General features: G+C 38.8%; 1 protein-coding gene across 3 annotated transcripts in view; it reads left to right on the forward strand.

Annotated features, from left to right (window-relative positions):
• Nucleotides 1–13,873, forward strand: part of CNTNAP5 (contactin associated protein family member 5) — an 809,884-nt gene that overhangs the window by 164,056 nt on the left and 631,955 nt on the right. For all 3 annotated transcript variants that reach the window (XM_032843937.1, XM_032843939.1, XM_032843938.1), the window contains exon 2: nt 2,604–2,708. In XM_032843937.1, the coding sequence (XP_032699828.1) occupies nt 2,604–2,708 (105 nt within the window). The remainder of the gene's footprint in view (nt 1–2,603; nt 2,709–13,873) is intronic.

Consider the following 13,873-nt stretch of genomic DNA (forward strand, 5'->3'; position numbering starts at 1 on the left):
CCGTTATTTAAAATTTCAGCCGTGTTCTCTAAAAGCCGCTCTTGCAATGCACAAGGTTCGTGATGAGAGGAATCCTGAACAATCTCCTCTGGACCTTCCCTTTAGCAAAGACTGTTTATGATAAAGGTTGCTAATGTTCCAAGTGTAAACACTGACCCCACAAACTGAGATACAAGGAATGTACAATTCAGAAGAGGAAATGGCCATTGGGGAAAATGGCAGTTGGGGTCACAAGGCCGGGAAGATTTGGAAGCTAACCTCTCCCTGAGGCCAGCAATTTGTGAAAGAGGAGACTGCATAGGGCTGGAGGAGACAGAGCAGATCACTTGCCTGGATGTCTAAATAGTTGGGTCCCCATTTTACTGGCTTGGGTGTAACCTTGGTGAAATTCCCTTAAACGTTCTCATCAGTTTTATCTATCATCTATCTATCTATCTATCTATCTATCTACTCTTTCTATTTTTCAATGGTCTCTGAGCTCTGTGAGGTCTAAGATTCAATATTACACAACTCTTTCTCCAATGCTTGTTCAAGTTCAAGAATAAAGTATGTCCTTATAAATATTTTTTGGACGGAATTAAATTGAAATGGTTAAGTCACTTCTATTCCTACTTTAAGGGAAACATGGGGTTAGGGGCACAAAACTCAAATATGTCATTGGCAACATATTGAAAAATCCTAAGGACCCAATAAAAATGGTAACATGGCATTGCACATGCTATATGTTTAAGGAATACTTAAATGTATAAATGTATAAACATGGCACTTTAAAAAAATCTTCAATTTGCTTGTGAAAGTGGGTGTCAGAGGGTTCTTAGCTATTGAGAAGTAGTGCGAGGAGTGTTACCTGAAATTGGAGGATGGTTTAACTACAGTTGCAGACAGGTGTGGCTCATAGCATAGCTGTGAAGTATGATGTTGTGTGGTGTTTGATGTGTGCATGTGTATTGTATTTCCGTGGGGGTCAGTTCCACTGAATTCAGTTTCCTGTGTTTACCTAATGTTTTCTGATGATGAGATAGGTAGAAGCAAATGTAAGATTTGCATCACATCAAAATTGTTTGCTAATATATAAATAGTGTAACCAATCTGCGTTTCCAAATTAACATATTGGAAGTGCATATGCACCTCCCTGCACCTGCATCTTATGCCTGGAATAAAGCAGCCCTGAGTTCTGCTTTCTATTTGCAGAATGGCCATAACTGCAGAGGTGTCCTTGCTGTGATTTTTATGTCATTCCTCCTTAGTGAAGATCTGGCTCTGTTTTGTGTTTGTCAAGTACCTCAAAATATTTTTCAAACATTTGTGTTTGGGGAAAAACTCAAAATACACTTTGCCAGTTGATTTTTTTTTAACACATTTAACCAACAAAAATTTAATCCTTATGTTTCTCATTAATTTTCCTGGAGTTAGATGAAATAGCCCTCTCTAAGAATTTTCTAGATAAACAAACACTCCTATCCAATGTACATTAAAAAAAAAAGACTCGCTTTTTTTGAGAACCTTTAATACATAAGGTTTGCCTTCAAATTAAATGACATGAAGTCATGTTTGCATGAGTATGTCTAGATTCAATGGCATGATTTTGCAGTGTTCTGAAAAGCCAATTGTGTACAGAATGGAAAAATAGGAAAAACATGTTGGTACTGTTGTGTGAACTAATTCTGTCCTTTCTCTCTCCCTCCCTTTCTTCTTTCTTTTCTCCCATGACCATCCATTTCTTTCAACAAACCTTTATTGAAGGCTTACTATGTATCAGATTATTTGCTAAAGTCCCACAAAGTGTGTGCCATTTAGTGTAAGATGCAAACAAATAAATGATTACAGAACATTTGTATGACCAGTTTGCTCTGTGGAGAACAGGGTCCTCTGCATGAGATTGCATGGTCAATCTGGAAGAACAGGTCTGTGTTGCCAAGATCACATCTCCCCATGGCCCCACCCTGTTCCACATTTGGACAGCATCAAAGAAAATTTAGAAAGCCTATCTGTCGCATTAGGGTAGGCTGGAAGGGCTGCTTCTGAAGTAAATATCAGATTCAAGATTGTATGAGATTGGGGGCTCTTCTCCTTCACTTTGTGGGATAGAAAAAATTATTAGAATTAGTCTTTCATTTTCCAAACATTTTCGCACAACTGGGAGTGAGACATTCTAAATCATTCTATCCTTCTAGATATATCTATGGCAGGACTCCTTAGGGATGAAGATATGAGAGCAAGTAAACAATTTTATCTTCCCTTCAGTAGTCTCCTTCCTTCTAAAATAAGCTCAATAGCCATAACTTGAGGCTTTGTTCAAGTGGTTGGTTAAAGGAGCAGATGATAGACAAATCAGTGAGATTTCTGGCCACACCATTTTCTGGTGCTGTGACCTTGGACAAACTTCTTAACATCTCTGAAAGTCAATGTCTCCTACTGTGAAAGAAATGTTTACCTGTCTTTCAGGACTGTGAGGAGTCAATGAAATAGCACATGGAAATGAGTCATATTGGCCTTGTTCAGAGCAGTAGTTAGTAATTGATAATGGCTAATGCCATCATTCCTCTCTTTAGGGGCTATATCTTGCTAATGGAATTTGCTTTCTTTCTTTCTTATCTTTATAGACAACTGTGATGACCCATTAGCATCCCTGCTCTCTCCAATGGCTTTTTCCAGTTCCTCAGACCTCACGGGTACTCACAGCCCAGCTCAACTCAACCGAAGAGTTGGTGAGTAAGGTGACTGAAACTCTAAAGGCAAGTGCTGAATAAGCACAATGTGGGGAAATGGAAGAAAGAGGGCAGTTTCCTTCACTGGGATCATGTCCAAGAGCACTTTCAGAAGAAGAATGGGAAGAGAGGGTTAAGATGGAATTAAACCCTGTTTCCTTGTGCATAATGGATATCAAACTATGCCAATTCTATCTCCCCAACCCACACTATTCTTGACTTTTATGAGAGGCCTTGGTGAAATTAAGAGTTTTTTTAATTGCTTTCTTTTTATATTTCATATATCTAACATAAATAGCTACCAAAATATATTATCACTGAAGCATGTTTATAATAAACATGAGTTAAATCTACCGATATAGTCCCTTCAATAACTTCAAATTTTACAATAATATGAATGTCACTAATTTTAAAAATATGTAGTACTACTAAATAAAAGTAAGAAAATGCAAATAACTTGCAAGCTTACCAGTTAGAGATAACTGTGGTTAAATGTTGGGTGTGTATCTTTATCATGTATGATGGAAGTAATAGCAGGAAACACTTAACTGATCTCTAAGGCAAAATGTCTTTAACATAATGTTGGGTATCTAGATAGATATATTTTAGTCAGATTTGGTTAATTTTTATGATATATATATTCATTTAAATATATATATATATACATATATATATAGCTATGTAATTGATTTTTTTAATTTTTAAAGATTGTTAAAATTTATTTTTTTTTACTTTTTAAAGATTATTAACATCTTGATAATATTTATATGTTTTTATCTCACTAGAGAACATTATAAACTCTTTCTCAAGTTGAGAAAAAATGTACATGCAACTTCAAGAGGTATTCTGATCTGTTGAGTTCATGTTAATTATTCCTAATTATATCTTCTCATTGATAATATGAGGCACATCATATTAGTAAAATTTCAAATATTGGCCCATATTTGCTTTCTGGAATAAGTTATAATTGGTGATTGTGTTACAGATATAATGTGCAGAATGATTTAACTTGTCAAATTTTATTGTTTTAACTTGTTGACATTTTAATTTATAATTTTGAATTTTCATTATTCATAAGAATGATTTGTAATTTTTGTTTGTATATTTGGTATCTCTTTAGTACTATATTTTACAGGTATTCTGTTATAATGGGATCAGTAATTTAAGTTAGCAAGTTATATGGTCTTGTTAAGAAAGGAGTTTAAGGGGGCGCCTGGGTGACTCAGGTAGTTAAGCCTCTGCCTTCGGCTCCGGTCATGATCTCAGGGTCCTTGGATCGAGCCCCACATCAGGCTCTCTGCTTGGTTGGGAGCCTGCTTCCCCCTCTCTCTCTGCTTGCCTCTCTGCCTACTTGTGATCTCTCCCTCTTTCTCTCTCTGTCAAATAAATAAATAAATAATCTTTAAAAATTAAAAAAAGAAGGAAGGAGTTTAAGAATGTTATAAGAGACTCTTAACTAAGAAAACAAATCGAGGGTTGCTGGAGGGGAGGTGGGTGTGGATGGGGTAACTGGATGAGGGACATTTAGAAGGGCATGTAATGTAAGGTGTTATATGCAACTGCTGAATCACTAAATTCTACCCCTAAAACTGATAATACACTACATGTTAATTAAATTGAATTTAAATTAAAAAAGTAAATAAATTTTAAAACAATTCCATTCTATTTTTTTTTAAGATTTTATTTATTTGACAGAGAGAGATCACAAGTAGAAGGGCAGAAAGAGAGAGAAGCAGGCTCCCTATCGAGCAGAGAGCCCAGTGTGGGGCTTGATCCAAGGACCCTGAGATCATGACATGAGCTAATAATAGAGGCTCAACCCACTGAGCCACTCGGGTTCCCCAAGAATGCTATTCTAAAGAAAAAATAAATAAATAATCAATGACCCAGCAGGAAACTATTAATAAGAATTGTGTACTAACAAGAATTTCATAAAGCATTTCACCTATATTAACATATTTTTTCTTCAGAAAGATACTGTAAGATAAGTAGTAGTACCTTTTAATTTCAGATAGGGTTCCTGAGGCTCAGAAAAGTTGTATAACTTGCTTAAAATCACACAGTTACAAAGGGGAGATGCTTTGATTCAAATCCAAATCATTTGAAACATAGGTTTAGCTCCTGATCATCCCATGAGCTAATTGGTTCACTAACAAAGGTTTAAAAGGGCTATATTAGTGCAATTGCCTGGTCATAGGGTAGGTCTATTTTTAATTTTTTGAGGAATCTTCACACTGTTTTCCAAAGTGGCTGCGCTATACCAACTTGCATTCCCACCAACAGTGTAAGAGGGTTTCTCCACATCCTCTCCACGTTTATTGTTTCCTGCCTTGTTAATCTTTGCCATTCTAACTGGTGTAAGGTGGCATCTCAATGTGGTTTTGATCTGAATTTCCCTGGTGGCTAATTATGATGAACTGGAGGAGAGTATGCTGAGTGAAATATGTCAAGCAGAGAGAATTAATTAGCATATGATTTCACTTACTTGTGGAACATGAAGAATAACATGGAGGAAATGAGGAGAAGGAAAGGAAAAGTGAATTGGGGGAAATCGGAGGGGGAGATGAACCATGAGAAACCGTGGACTCTGAGAAACAAACTGAGGGTTTTCAAGGAGAGGGATTGGGGGATGGGTGAGCCTGGTAGTGGGTATTAAGGAGGGTATGTATGTATTGCATGGAGCACTGGGTGTTGTACATAAATGATGAATCTTGGAACACTACATCAAAAACTAATGAGGTATTTTATGGTGACTAACATAACACAATAAAAAAATGTAAAAAAATAATATTAGAGGGGCACCTGGGTGGCTCAGTGGGTTAAAGCCTCTGCCTTCGGCTCAAGTCATGATCCCAGGGTCCAGGGATCGAGCCCCGCATCAGGCTTTCTGCTTAGCGGGGAGCCTGCTCCCTCCTCTCTCTCTGCCTGCCTCTCTGCCTACTTGTGATCTCTGTCTGTCAAATAAATAAATATTTTTTTTAAAAAGGAACTTATTTCGTTAAAAAAAATATATATTAGAAGGAGACTTGGAAACAAATTATCCAGAGTTCGAATGCTGCCTACGGCATTTACTTACAAGCTCTGTGATCACCTACCAGTCACCTCTCTGCACTTGACCTTAGTTCTTTATCTGTAAAGTGGAACAGTAACACGCCTGCCTTGACACATTATATGCAGATTGAGGAAGACTTTCACATTCAAAAGATACTTCTCCCTGCAGGGTAGAGAGCTGGACCAGAGCATGGAGGTCTACTTGCCAGTTCAGGAAGAAACACAGCTTGGAAGATTTTAGTATGTGTTTCCGATGGGACATCCAGGGCCAGAGTTTGTCCCAATCCCATCCAACTCTACAGTAGCAAAAAGTCATTACTAGTAGCACCTGGGCAGTTTCGGGGGAAGCAGTGAGTCTGATCATATGCCACCTTGTCCCCTAGTGGACAGATACTCACAGAGCTCAGTTGTCTCTCCTCCAGTTTATTCTAATTATCCTGCTCACTAGAGAATCTGTGTGCCTGAGACCAAGAACAGCATGAGTGTGTATAGAGAGGATGTTGCTCTCTCTTTCTTCTCTCAACTAGAGTTTACATCAGCACGGCCATGCAGGACATTCAGTCTCAGAAAGTTGAGACACATTGGCCTAGAAGTCATCCTCTAGCACAACTGCCAGGGCTGGCAGCCTCCCCTTCATTCCCTGGGTCCAACCGTTGCCCTCAGGGAGAATTTAACACAGCCTCAAGGAGAGGTTCATCCATGAGCTACACATTTGAATCACCTGGATAGGTTTATAAGTAACACTGCCTGAGCTCGTACCTCAGATATTCTGAATTAATTGTCAGAAATGGGGCCCAAAGGTGGATATTGACGAAGTAAATAAACACAAGATTTCCAGTTGATTCTAAAATACAACAAGAGTTCCAAACTGGTAAGTTGAATGAATTTACAAAGAACAAAAATTTTCTATTAATATTTATTGAGCACTTAGTATGTACTAGGCATTCTGTTAGAACTGTAGCACACAGTGGTAAAAACAGGCACAAATCCTATTCATAAAGAGTTTACATGGATAATGTAAATTAGCATATAAGTAATTAATAGCTACCATTTTTGTTAGTGATAGTATTGATGTCATTATCTTTATATATAACATAAATAATGTGCATGCATATATATATAAAAAATAGGATAGAGAGCCAATATAGATGCATATAGTTATACACACACACACACACACACACACACACACACGTACACACCAAGTCAAATATAGAGAAAGAGGTGAATATATGCAGGGTTGGAGATACACGCACACACACATACACACACACACAGAACCCCATATATTAGGATATATATATTCATATATGCATATACACACATATAGTAATATTTATGTGTACATATGCACACACATATACTACTTATACAGAATATATAAATATATAGCATGCATTATAATAAAACATAAGTTATGTTAATATTAAGAATCGATTGTTGTCATGAATTTTCTAAATATAGAAATATGAAAGTTGAGGAAACTAATTTTTGTTTAGTTTGGAAATGTTAGTATGGTAATGACTTTTTTCTCCTGTAAAAACAGACTTACATGCTGTCTGTCCACTGAAAAATCCTAGAAGTATTATATATCTTTATCTAATGAACACTCTTTTCTTCATGTCTTTCTTTAAAACTTGTCTTTTATTTTAAAAGAGGAAAAACATTAAATATGCCCAGAAATGCAAACTGTCCTGCATGGTTTGAAACCTAGAATACATTCAGATATACTGGAGATTTCAAAGAACATCTTGGTTTTAATTTGAATTCTCCATATATGTTTTATTAATTAATTAATTCATTCATTCATTTTTAAAAGATTTTATTTATTTGAGAGAGAGAGAGAGAGAGCATGAGGGGTGGGAGTAGGCAAAGAGAGGGAGAAGCAGGCTCCCTGCTGAGCAGAGAGCCGGAAACAGGGCTTGATCCCAGGATGCCAAGATCATGGCCTGAGTCAAAGGCAGACGCTTAACTGACTGAGGCACCCAGATGCCCCAGTTGCTGAATATTTTTTTTCTTTACATACTCCAGTCATTCATTTGCTTATTCATTCATTCATTCACTTATCACCGTATTTCATGAATTCCTTCTACTCTGCCTCATTCAGATTTCTATACGTTTATAAAGAATCTTCCCGGTAGGCCACCCAAGATGAAATCCAGGTTGTAAAAATCTTGACTTCCATGAAGCTATGTCTCTCTCATATGGAGTGTGCTCAACAACGTTCTCACAGCTATTCACTGTTGAACTATTTCCCAAAGAGCAACTTGTCTGCAAGTCCTGAGCACCATTTAAAACTGCCGACTCCAGGCAACCACATACACCTTTGGCATACAGTGAACATGGTAATGAGGACCACTTTACCTCTCATATGTGCTCAGAACTTAAGCACGCACATCTCTGACCTATACACAGGGGGAAATGCTGCCCTGCTGTTAAGTTTGTCATGTTGGAAGCAGGGATCCATTCAAAAGTTCAAAAGAAGCCTATAGGAAAGTGTGCTGATGAGTACTCTCAGACCCTGAGTGAAGCCGATGCCATGAGTTCTGTCAGTGACAAAGGAATCTTTCCGAGAAGAACATGCCCTTGGAAACAACCTTTGCCCTGAGGCACTGCGGTGGAAGCCAAATTCTGGGCAACCCACCAAACTGGGAGGGAGACTAGGTGGTGAGCGCCCGCTGCAATAGTGTTGACACCGCTCTCTCGTCTAGGGAAGCCAAATAGAGCTTTTGTTCTCTTCCTCCACACATCCTTCAGCCCTCTCTCATTCATACACAAAGAAAGAAAAAAAAAGAGAGAGAGAACTAATTGCTTAAGAAAAACTGACAAAATATATTAAGCAGGAGGTCAGATCACTATTAAGTTACCAAGTCAAGCTCTACGATTGTGGCTTAGGAGGCATCTAACTTTGTCCAGTGTGATTTGTTTTGTGGCAAGTTTTGATCTGGGCTTTAAAGTCAGCTAAGCTTGGAGAAGCCCTTGCTGTCAGCAGAAAGTGCAGTGCTGGGTGCACGGCGGGAAGCTGCTCAGCTGTGGCTTCGACCTGATCCAGGGCGAGAAGGTTTTAAGTTACTTTATATGATTAAAAGGCAAATAAGAGGGGCGCAGGGTGGCTCAGTGGTTAAAGCCTCTGCCTTCGGGTCAGGTCATGATCCCAGGGTCCTGGGATCGAGTCCCGCATCGGGCTCTCTGCTCGGCAGGGAGCCTTCCTCCTCCTCTCTCTCTCTGCCTGCCTCTCTACCTACTTGTGATCTGTCTGTCAAATTGAAAAAAAAAAAAAATCAAAAGGCAAATAAGAACAGACATCTCTGGCCCCGTGAGAGGAGGGGTTCATATTTTTCTTTCCCTATCGCTCTTCCCCTCATACACAGTTTTGTGAACAATTACCTTTACCATTTATTCCTTGAAATTTTAATCTCTCTTCCTCACTTGATATATTTTTGAGATGCTTGCCTGTGTAAGTTGAGATGGTATGTTTCTAGCATGACAAATTTGTTGCCATGGAGAATCTGATTTTTTTTTATGTCAAGGCCTTTTTAACTTCCTGGGCTCGTGGACCAGTAAAGAGGCTCAAAACCCTTGCCCCCATTTAGCACAGATTCCATGCACACTTTTTATTTTCTCCTTGGACAACACTGGCTGCAAAAACCTAAAGACCCCTGAAGGTCTTTGGAAGTTGGTTTTCAGTTTGGTGTCACTGGTCCTTCTATAAGGAGAAATGGATTCAGAGCAATTCAGGCATCAGGATTCTCACAATTACAGTGATATTGGCTATCTGGGGACTTGTTCCAGATAGCTAGGTGACAGTCCTGAGGATCCAATTTCACAGGCAGCATCATGATGCATGCTTGCAAACGACAGCACCAGTCTCCCACCTGAATTGATCGAGTCAGACGTAATACGGATATCATCTAATCTGTTTAAAAAGACAGTGAGACGGGCAGAACTCTGTCACTGCATTTCTTCTCCTTCACTTGAAGGGTTCTTCCCTTCTTTTCAGTGTTCCATTTTTTTTTTTAATCCTGCTCTCACTGCCCCCACCCCCAGCATGACAAGAGTCAAATTCTGTGCTTTCCTTTGTGACCTTATGCTCTCCTCGATTTTTTTTTTTTTAAGATTTTATTTATTTATTTGACAGGCAGAAGATCACAAGTAGGCAGAGAGGCAGGCAGAGAGAGGAAGGGAAGCAGGCTCCCTGCTGTGCAGAGAGCCCGATGCGGGGCTCGATCCCAGGACCCTGGGATCATGACCTGAGCCGAAGGCAGCGGCTTAACCCACTGAGCCACCCAGGCGTCCCTCTCCTCGATATTTGAAGTAAGTGTGGACTCTGTGGATCCTGGGGCATCACCTGGGAGCTTGTTAGAAATGCAGAATCTGAGCCTCCACCCCCAAACATCTGATCAGAACCTGTGCTTTAGCCAGAGTTGCATTTACACAGACTTCTGATCATATGCCTATTCAATTCTTAAACTCCATGCCTCTTTCAGCTCAGGATCTCAGAGGTGGGTGCTGGGGGATGGGAGGAAATCAAAGTTATCCAAGTTATTATGAAAAAGAAACCATGCTCGAAACCAAGAAGTAGAAACTTAAGCTCTATTTGTGTTGTCATATTGGTACTCTAACACAGTTGGTATCATGCACATTTTTAAGAATGAGGAAATAGACTCAGAGAGGTTAAGTCACTGATTTTTAGGATAGGCAGCTAATTAGCATAACATTCACCCCTTTCAGGTCATTTTGGCATTTCAGGTAGTATTGCCAGTATTTTAACCACAAAGACTGGATTTTCAGGCATCCAAGAGAGAAAGAGAGATATGGACACCTGTGCCTCCTCCATGCCCCTGAAATCACACTATGGCCTAATAGATCTGTGGGCAAAATTAACCTTGACCTAGATATTTAAACAATGCCCTAGGCCTCTTCTCTGACTAAGACAGCAATAGATCATTGAGAGATACAGAATAGATATCTTCTGGTATTTAACAGGAGCCTCGGGACCCTGTTTCAATGCAGACAAATCGAATGTGATGACCCTTTCTCTATTCAGCCAGGATAACTGCAAAACACAATGATTTTAAGAGAGGAAGAACCATGAACACTTTTGCTCCCTAATAATACAATTCTTAAGAGCTTCTAAACATCAACATTCAGCAAATTGAGAGTGATAGATAAACCCATGTAACTGATGCTTTACTTTTGCTTCTGATGGCCAGTCACTTCCTTTGAAATGCCAAGCTGAGATTATTTCTAAGTAGCACTCTGTAAAATGCTAGCTCAAGCAATCACCTATCTGATACCACTAATACTTTGCAAAGAGACAAGGTCTTCAGTTTGCCAGTTCACTGAATTTAACTTAAAGCATTGTAACTTAAAAATACAGTAATGCAACTAAGAGCGGGGTAATTAATGACATGCATTTGTCTAGTGATGATAGTTTACTACTGTATTTGCAATGAAGGTCACACACAGATGGAAATAAGTTCTATTTGAATAGCATATTGTATAGTGGATACTTTTGCTTTGTTTAACCTGGAATAGTTAGAGTCCACTCAATTCCTTTGTTTAAAATCTATCTAGAAACTTTTCACTTGAGACATTATGGAAATGGGATGCCTGGGTGGCTCAGTTGACCTGCTTTGGCTCAGGTCATGATCCCAGGGTCCTGGGATCAAGTCTTGCATCAGGCTTCTTGCTCAGCAAGGAGCCTGCTTCTCCCTCTGCCTGCCCCTCCTCCTGGTTGTGCTTTTACTCTCTCTCTCCCTCTTTCTGACAAATAAATAAATAAAATCTTTAAAAAAAAAAAGACATTGTCTAAATGCCATTAAAAAGATGAGCTAAGGGTTATTGAATCTACCATATGGAGTGAAAATGGTAACATATAACCAACCTCAAGAAACCAGAAAACAAGAGTAAATATAAACAAGCAGTTCATCTTTCTCCAGGATTCCTGTTTAGATGCTCCATATTCTGTGGTGGTGACTTTCCTGGGGCCCCTTTTGAGAGTCTCAAACTATACTTCTCTTAGAATTGTCTATGCAATCACTTACTTGTATCTGGACTTTATTTTGCTAATCAATGTACATGTTTGATAAAAGTTCATATTTTATAAGAGAATCCATGTCATTTGTTTGCTAAGGACTTGCTTCGAATCAATCTCTTCCACAAAATATTCAGAGCAATCGGTATTCTCCCTGAGATATCTCTGTTAGGGTAAATTTGTGTGCAAGTAACGGAAAACAGAAAAACTTGCTAGCTTGGAAGAAAAACCTCAATAATGTGTAAAAATATTAAGTAATCGAAGTTAGGTGCATGGAGATTGAGAGTTGTCCGTACTTTTGTTTCTTGAACAGCACAGTAGTTGCAAGGGTGTTCACCATGGAGTAGTTTGTTAAGCTAAATATTGGGTTTGTGAGGTTTTTCTGTATCTGTGTTTTATTCTACTTAAAAAAAAAAAAAAAGAAAAGGAATACATATTACCCTACATCAAAGGAAATCCTCAATGAGCACCAGGCTCCAGGGCTGGTGGATTCAGTTCAGCAATGCCATCCTCACAGCCCACATCCTTCTCCAGATAATAATACGCCCACCCCCATCTCAGCCAGATTCAACAACATTCTGGGAAACAGAAAGCATGGAGTCCTAATGCTTGCTTTTAAGCCATCAAATTCAATTCTTCAGAACAGCGGCATGCTGAATATCACCTCAGAACTTGTTAACAAAAGTGTAGATTGTCTGGACTTAACCCAGACCTGCTAGACCAGGAACTCTGGCAATGGGACCTAAGAACCTCTGTTTTTCCAAGCCCCTCGACTGGTTCTGATATACTCAGGTTTGAGAACCATGGAGTAGAGCTGTGAGACACTTCCAGGTCCAAGTCTGCCCAACCACTCAGCTTTCACATCACCAGCAGTTTTTCTCTGTCCATTTAGCCATAATCTGATCATATGTCCACTCCTTGACCCAGTCACTGTCAAGGGTGGTGGAATTACCTTCACTGGGTTTAGACTAATAATCTGATAGGGAGTAAGAGAATAATTAATGAGGTTTCTTCTCTCTCCTCTGTGTGTGTGTGTGTCTATCTTGACCTGTATCTGCACGATTTTGGAGGGTTACACAGCACATATTCTAGCCAAAGGAGTAATTTCCTAATAGGTTGAACTGATGCTGTAATTAGTTTTTGGAACCCAAAATGAAGCTTTTGAAGTAACAATTAAATACACTTGTATTGAACCATTTGGGGGCCTATGTCATAAAATGTATGAGTAGACAAATATTATCTTGATCCTTGATTCTTGCTAGAGTGGACACTGAACTATATTATTTTTATAGAAGTAGAGAAATTACTTGCCCAAAGTCACAGAGTCAAAAGTAACTCTTTTAACTCAAGCACCAGACTTAGACTGGGCACTGTCTTTCAAACAAAACTGCCCCAGAAAGCCAACATAAATGTAATATGTGAACTGTGCAAAAAGTATGCTGTTCATGGAGAGAGAAGTTTTAAGTGGTAATGCCAACAATATGAGATTTGTAGGTTTAAATGACTTTCAATTCCACAGCTCTGTTTTCCCTTCAAAAATCTTGGGAGTGTCACTTTTTTCTCTATATGCCTAAAAATAGGAAGAGTGTCTTCTCTTGCTCCTCAATCTTTTATATTGCTTTGCTCATGGATGGAATTCAATAATTATATATCCATTAAATGAGGAATAAATAATCCACTAAAAGCACCCCCAGGCCTGAGTACCGATGCGTAGAGTTAAATTGTATTGATCTGACAAATTAAATAGAACTCAGCTTCCACCAGTTTATAAGAGAAATTCTAGAGCAGTACTAGCCAATAGAAAGTTCTGCAAGGATGGAATATTCTTTAGCTGTGCTATCTAAAAAGGTAGCCACTAACTTATGGAAATGTGGCTAAGGCTACTTCAGAACCTAAAGGTTAAGACAAGCTAATTCAAATTTAAAGAGCTACATGTGGTTAGTAGCTACCACATTGAACAGCATAGTTCTGCAGTCTTTTCACGTTTTATATACACGACCTTCCCACCTGAGTGTTTTTATGTGTATGTGAATCAATCCTTGGACTGCAAAGGGCATAAATGTGAGATATCCTCCTT

This window comes from Lontra canadensis, unplaced genomic scaffold, assembly GCF_010015895.1.
Source record: "Lontra canadensis isolate GAN:19392208 unplaced genomic scaffold, GSC_riverotter_1.0 scaffold145, whole genome shotgun sequence".
NCBI lineage: Eukaryota > Metazoa > Chordata > Mammalia > Carnivora > Mustelidae > Lontra > Lontra canadensis.